The sequence below is a fragment of the Penaeus monodon genome, chromosome 10, assembly GCF_015228065.2.
Source record: "Penaeus monodon isolate SGIC_2016 chromosome 10, NSTDA_Pmon_1, whole genome shotgun sequence".
Classification (NCBI taxonomy): Eukaryota; Metazoa; Arthropoda; class Malacostraca; order Decapoda; family Penaeidae; genus Penaeus; species Penaeus monodon.
In genome coordinates this window covers 39787654-39795153 of record NC_051395.1, presented here as the reverse complement: position 1 = coordinate 39795153, position 7500 = coordinate 39787654, and the positions used below count along the sequence as shown (strand labels likewise).

Genomic DNA, 7500 nt, shown 5'->3' with positions numbered 1-7500 from the left:
CTGTCCGCATGATGATACTATTGACCATGTCAACGCTGCAGACTTCAGCACGATGGTAAGATCCTTTTAGTTACTACAAGCGGACTGTTAGCTTAATGTCTTTCAAAAGACATTAGGCCAACTATACAGAGAAGCGATGGCCAACCTGTTTCTCATTAATATCCGTATTTTCAACGCATGGATATTTTTGATAAAATTATTGCTACCATAGCAATAATTCAGCTTTAGTGCAGTTATTTGCCTCTTCTGATCCAGGCTGGAAGGGCACCGCGTGACCTTGGCGTCATGGTCCAGTAGCCGCGGAGCCGCCCTGCACTCGCTCACGCACAACTACACTCACGGTAGGAAGAAAGTTCTTATTACGCACCTTCCTTTATCAAAGGAAACATTTCAATTCAATGCACATCTATACATAAATGTATACATATACATACACATATACATATATAATGTTTATATACTTATATGTATGCATACACATACATATATGTATGCATACACATATACATATATGAATGCATATATATATATATATATATATATATATATATATATTTTATATATTTATTTATATTTATTTATATATATATATATATATATATATATATATATTTATATATACAAACATATATACATATATATATATATATTTTTTTTTTTTTTTTTTTTTTTACGGTAGGTTCATGTTTGAGCCGCCGTGGTCATATCATGATACTTAATTGTAGTTTTCATGTTGTGATGATCTTGGAGTGAGTACGTGGTAGGGTCCCCAGTTCCTTTCCACGGAGAGTGTCGGTGTTACCTTTTAGGTAATCATTCTCTCATACATATATATACACATACATATATAGGCACATATACGTGTGCCTATAAACGTAATCATCATCATCAATAACGGTATGCTCATGTTTGAGCAGCCATGGACCTCTCCACCATCCTTCGCCACTAAACTCGATCTTACGCTTTTCTTTCCACTTTAACCATCGACAGCCCGCAAATATCTTTGATATTGTCGCTCAGTCTTGTCTTCGGTTTGCCTCTTCCTCTGTTTCCTATCACCATCCCTGTCAGCAAGTTTTTCGCAATACTTTTACTTCTCATTACATGACCAATAAACTTTAATTTCCTCTTGTTCAAGATGTCCAACAGTCGGTCTTTACAATTTATTTTTCTCAGCACTTCATCATTCGTCTTCTTCTCTGTCCAGCTAATATGCAGTACTCGTCTGTAACACCACATTTCAAAACTATTGATCTTTTTCTTGTCTATCTACTTCAACACCCAACACTCAGAACCATATGATGCAACTGGGAAAACTAATGAGTTCAATAACCTCAGCTTTGTCCGTAAGGTAATGCTTCGGTCTTTCCAGATGTTATTGAGAGCAATTGTGGCGTTTTTGGCAATGGTAATTCTTCTTTTTATCTCCGGTGAATCATCATATGTATTAGTTAAAACAGCTCCAAGATAAGTGAACTCTTTCACATTTTCCACAATCATTCCATTGATTGTAACATGTTCATCATGGTTCATTGCCGGTTATCTTTGAATCTTCATGATCTTAGTTTTCTTGGCATTAAGAAACAAGCCAGCCTTTTCGCTTGCTTCTCTAACTTTATCTAGTAGTTGTAGTTCAGTGATACTGCTGGCAATCAAAACTATATCATCGGCGTACCTCAGATTTGATATTTTGAATCCTCCAACATCCACAGTTCCTTCAAAATTCTCTAGAGCACCTCTCATAATTGTTTCAGAATATATATTAAAGAGGTGCGGAGACAGAATGCAACCCTGTCGTACTCCTTGTTTGACTTCGAACCATTCTGTTAACCCATAAGTGGTTCTTACAGCTGCTTGTTGTTGGTCATACAAGGCTTTTATTAGTTGGATGATGTGTTTTGGAAACTTCATATCGTACATGTTATTCCAGAGGATATATACATATATGGTGTGTGTGTGTGTGTGTGTGTGTCTATTGTAACAATATTTGTTTTACATGCAGCTGATTCTGATGCGAGAATGGACTATGTCAGACGGCCGGACACTATGAGCGGCGGCCGTTTTCACACACTTGAAGAAGATTTGTCTCTCCTCGTCCTGGACCAACGTACTGGCAGGTAACGGGCATAGATCGTCTATGTTAAGCATGGGGCACGGACTGGGATTGCACTAATGAGGTTTAAGAGGAAAGGCAGAATGAAGGGTTGGGGCACCAATAAGAGAGCCGTTGGCAAGTTGCTTTATGTATCAAATCTGTTACAGAGCAATGATACGGCGAAACTTCCGGACCAGCGAGGAGTTCTCATGGTGGGCAGATCTGGTATGGTGGCTGCAACGGGTGTCTCCGGGCCGACTGGTAGTTATAACAGTCACTGGCCGCTCCACACTGGGCCTTCGTCATGCGCGCACGCTCTTCGCTGAATTGGGTTCTGCCTTCGCGCTCTATCTGGCGCAACAGACGGCCTGGACGTGGGCCTTCGTCAAAGGTGGTCACACCATCTACGAATCACTTTTGAAAGGGAACCGTAATACTGAGGTATTGTATGCGAACACAGAACCCTTCGTTATTGTTGTTATAAAGAACTCGTAATAAGTGAACGACTGAATAAGAAAGGTTATACCGTTTTACTCTTCTTTTTTCAGATCACATTGGCTTTTCAAGATGTTAACGACAGTATCTATGCTGAAGGGACTATAAACTTATCGACAGAGCTTTTACCTACAATAAAAAATGACAAAGATGAAGAACGCTGGCACTACTGCCACCTTCACGCTGCCATGGGCGGACTTTGCGATGAGCACACTCCGGACCCACTGCCACCGCCCCCGCCGCCTACCCTCCAGCACCAATCCGCCCTCGCCGATGTGCCCGTCGTCGTCACAGCCGGTGCCCGCCACCAGTACCTCTACCACACCCTCAATACCCTCCTCACTGCCCCCGGGGCACAACGTAACAACGTGCTCGTCGTGCTTGGGGACGCACCACAGCCTACCACACAACTGCTACGTCTCATCAACGTCAACTTCACCAAAGTTCCTGTTCACGGGGAAGGCAACCTCAAACTCTTCCGTTACTACCGTAGCGTCTTCCAGCTGGTGGCTCACACCTTCCCCGACGCCCCTGCAGTCATTTTCCTGGACGAGGACGTCGAGGTCTCCCCAGACTTCTTCTCCTTCATGAGCCAGACCCTGTGGCTGCTCCGCGAGGACCCCACACTCTACTGCATCAACACTTACTCCTTCCTGCTAACCACAGGCGATGGCCGTAGTGCGACCCTTGTTAGAAGGGGCGCAACCCAAGTAATGTGGGGTTACGCGGTTACGCCAAAGTTCATAAGGGAATCATTATACCTGTGGCCCGAGTCTGGCGACAATGAGGATATATTGACATACGATTACTGGTTATATGAATACGCGAGGAAGAATAGGGAATGCATTTACCCTGAAATTAGCCGCATCCGACATTTCGGTCTAGGCACCAACACGAATCCTCTGCAACATGAGTACGACGCCTGGCGAAGGCCTTTTCTTAAAGCGTCGGGCGTTGCCTTGTTCAACACAAATGAAATATCAAATCCAGGTTTCGAAAGCAAATTTTTACAAAAATTAAAGACCGCACGAATTTTGGGCAAAGCCGACCCTTGTGGGCTTAGTTTTCCACCGCGCAGTAAGAAGGTAAATACTCACTACGTGATGTTTTTCGCAATGGAATACAAAGAGGATATCAGCAGTTGGAACTGAGTGCCCGTGCAGGCTTCCTTTAACTGAGAGCTGACGCGTTTTTGCAATTCACTGCTTCAACCTAGACTCCTCGAACAAAATGGCTTAATTAAGCCTACAAGGACTTAGAGAGCAGTAGGGTTTCTTGGAGTTTTCTCAATATGTTTTGAACGAGAGCTTGTATAGTACGGGATGAGCATCATAGTATTTGAGCAGCGTAAGCCTGGATTCTATGATTATCAACATTTTATACTTCGAAATTAATAATCACTTTTTATGCGTGCAGGGTGGTGTCGCTTTTTTTTCTCGTTAAGCATATTCGTTCGTAAGTACGTTTCAAATATTTCCAGAAGAAGCAAATTCAACTTATGATTTGACTGTATGGTGTATGAGTGCGCGGCCGGCGTGTGTGTGTGTGTGTGTGTGTGTGTGTGTGTGTGTGTGTGTGTGGTGTGTTGTGTGTGAGTGTTGTGGTGTGAGTGTGTATGATGCTGTGTGTGTGAGTGTGTTGTGGTGTGTGGTGTGTTGTCGGTGTGTGCGTGTGTGTGATGTGAGTGTGTGTGGTGTGTATGGAGTGTGTGTGGTGTGTATGAGTGTGTGATGTGTGTTGATGTGTGTCATGTGGTGTATGAGTTGTGCATGTGTGTATGAGTGTGTGTGTGTATGAGTGTGTGTGTGATGAGTGTGTGTGTTATGAGTGTGTGTGGTGTATGAGTGTGTTGTGTGTTGGTGTGTGTGGTAGTGAGTGATGTGAGTGGAGTGGTGGTGTTAGTGAGTGTGTGATGTATGCAGTGTGTTAGTGTGTGTGTGTGTGTGTGTGATGTGTGTTGTGTGTGGTGTTGTGTGTGTGTGGTTGTGTGTTGGTTGTGTGTGTGTTGTGTGTGGTTGTGTGTTGAGTGTGTTGTGTGTTGAGTGTGTATGTAGTGGGTTGTGTGTGATGAGTTGGGTGTGTGTGTGTATGAGTGTGTGTGTGTTGGTGTGTGTGTGTTTGTGTGTATGTAGTGTGTGTGTGTGTGTATGAGTGTGTGTGTGTGTTGGATGTGTGTGTTGTATGAGTGGTGTTGTGTGTGTGTGTTGTGTGTGTGTGTTGTGTTGTGTTGTGTGTGTGTGTGTGTGTGTGTGTGTGTGTTGTGGTGTGTGTGTGTGTGTGTGTGTGTGTGTGTGTGTGTGTGTGTGTAACGATAAGCTAAACAAATAGGAGGGTGTTAGTAGGTAAGGTATCGACAAAATTTTGCGTCGTAGCTGGCCGCTCGTCGCATCCTCGAGCGTCGAACCATGAGGATTAAGGTACAAGGAAGACATAGATTTTATTCCCTGGTACGTGGCAACGGCGCTGAAAATAGAGAAATTCTAGCTTGTGATAAAACTACGAAGCTAAAACTAAAGAACTTAAATATGAGGTGAAAGTGACTGAACGCGTAGTTCATATCCTTGCAAAAAACACACTCCCAACACAACTGAATTTATTAGAGAAATTATAAGTATAACAAGGAAAATATAACCATATATACCTGGTGAGGTGGCTAGCGCCCTCTACCACGCTTTAATGACCTGTGCTCCTGTGCTTCGGGTGTGCGGAGGGAAAGCGAGCGGAGTATGGCAAAAAGCTGAAACTGAAAGGCCTCCCATGTAAGAGTGTGTTTATGTTGTGCCAAGGGAAATCCCGACCAGCGAGGCGGTTCGACATGCGGGATAAAAGCTGTGCGAGTGAGCTGCAGCGTCGACCCATCCAGGCCTGCCTATTCATCTTCGTCCTCTTCTCAGCCTACACAGAGTCGCTCGCGCGGTCAGTACTGATACGATGGGCCAATCACACGAGAGCAAATTATCGTGTTCTTTGCACATCCTACACGTCCACTGTACTTTCTACAGATCTGAACATATGATCGCGTGTCCACGGTATTTCTATTGAATCTGTACTCAACTCAAATTCAAATGCAAAGCTTCGGTATGATTTTCACCAAAAAAGTTTCATTCTTTTATCATAATGTAAATACTCATATCAAAGCAAGTCCAAGTACAGAAAGCTTCTCAAATCCTTATAAGAACAATAACCGGGCTCAAACCCCCTTATTCTCTCGCGGACAATGAAGATCTTCGATTTTTTGAGTAAGTGTACATTTATGTAAAACGGTTTGAAGCCAGCCCATACGCGCCTACGAAGGGTTTACGTGCGACATTAGTGTTGTTTACAAATACGTGTACAGACTGAAGAGACCGTGCTAGTGTGCTGGGAAGTAGCCGGTAAATGTGTGTAGATTGCAGATGTGCAAAATACTCGAATTTTTGTCTTCGTGTGATGGCCCTTTAATCAACCCAAATGACATTGGTAAATACAAAAATAAATACTGACAAAATCCAGAAAAAGTGCAAATAAATAGCAAATGTTCAGAAATGATTGCCCTTTTCCAGCTATGCAGGACTGACCACGTGGTCCAGCAGGCGTGGCTCGAGCCTTGATATCGACCGGTGTGATGAACTTCAGCTACAGGGTCACAGTAGGTAAGAGAGTAGGTGAGAGAGAGAGAGAGAGAGAGAGAGAGAGAGAGAGAGAGAGAGAGAGAGAGAGAGAGAGAGAGAGAGAGAGAGAGAGAGAGAGGGAGGAGGGGAGAGAGAGAAAGAAAGAGGAGAGAGAAAGGAGAAAGGAGAGAAAGGAGAATGAGAGAAGAAAGGAGAAAGAGAGAGGAGAGAAGAGGAGAGGGAAGGAAGAGGAGAGGGCGAGTCAGCTCAAAATACACATTTCTTTTGCAAGGTGCGAAGACGGCCGTAGTGTGAAAGAAGTTTGGTCGCCGTCGCAGGAGGACCACGAGAGTCGGCCCCAATCGCCACCAACAGAAGGAATCACCCTAACCGTCCTAAACCAAAGAACAGCGGCACTCATCTTTACAAAGGTAGGGCTGGTCACGGGCAAGTAGCGATGTGTCTGTGTTCAGATCATCTGCACAGGGAAGTTAGGATGAAGTGTTCCAATCTATCTTCAGCTCGACCAAGTTGCACCACTCTAGATAAAAAACAATTAACACAATGCTATTCCTACTAGTATTGTTCCACTACTTACATTACGCGATGTGAAATGTATTTCATCTAATTACCATTCCATCAAATATCAAGAAGAATCATTCTGCTAGACGTTATAATCCTCCCCTTCTCTTTCTCTCTGTATATATCCACTCCGTCTGTCTGCCTGCCCCATCTCTCTTTCTCTCTGTCTATCCTTACTGTCTGTCTGCCGCCCGCCCCCTTCTGTCATTTCCCTTCTGCCTGTCTGTGAACTAAAGCAATGCTGGTTTTGTCACTTCACTAAGGTGGGGGGCTGACTCAGTGTAACTGAGTCGTGGTCGTTGGCGTGGTCTAAAATTGTCATAACTCGGCTATGGAGTTTAGGCGTTCGCGCAGACAGCATCATGGGCACGCACTAACAAAGCGCATTTCCACAGGTGTTCCCGCTTGGCTACTACTGGGCGCACTATGCTGACCTACAGTGGCACTTGGATCGCGTGGCACCCGGACGCATCCTCGTCCTCACGGTAGCCGTCTCTGGCACTGTGGGGCTCCGCCAAGCAGCCCAGCAACTCGCTGGCCTCGGCTCCCTCTTCGCCTTGCACCTCACGCCCATGGCACACTGGACCTGGGTCTTCGTCAAGGGCGGCCGCACCATCTCGGAGACAGTCATCCTTCAAGGACTAGCGCAACACCAAGCGCACCTCGTTCTGCCCCTCTCCCATGTACCCACGCCCACTGCTCCCTCCAATCAAACGCTGCAACAACAACGCTGGCACT

At 44.8% G+C, this 7500-nt stretch overlaps 2 protein-coding genes across 2 annotated transcripts in view; both read left to right on the top strand.

Moving 5' to 3' along the window:
- The first annotated feature begins 1905 nt into the window (after positions 1-1905).
- Positions 1906-3741, top strand: LOC119578039 (protein O-linked-mannose beta-1,2-N-acetylglucosaminyltransferase 1-like). The gene is made up of 2 exons (XM_037925753.1): positions 1906-2536; positions 2644-3741. The coding sequence occupies exons 1-2, from the start codon at positions 2243-2245 to the stop codon at positions 3739-3741; spliced, it is 1392 nt and encodes a 463-aa protein (XP_037781681.1). The 5' UTR covers positions 1906-2242.
- A 1504-nt stretch (positions 3742-5245) lies between these two features.
- Positions 5246-7500, top strand: part of LOC119578034 (protein O-linked-mannose beta-1,2-N-acetylglucosaminyltransferase 1-like) — a 3594-nt gene continuing 1339 nt past the window's right edge. Inside the window, exons 1-4 of the mRNA XM_037925748.1 lie at positions 5246-5506; positions 6133-6222; positions 6473-6611; positions 7158-7500. The exon at positions 7158-7500 is cut by the window's right edge and continues 1339 nt beyond it. Of these exons, the coding sequence (XP_037781676.1) occupies positions 5364-5506; positions 6133-6222; positions 6473-6611; positions 7158-7500 (715 nt within the window). The 5' untranslated portion in view covers positions 5246-5363. The remainder of the gene's footprint in view (positions 5507-6132; positions 6223-6472; positions 6612-7157) is intronic.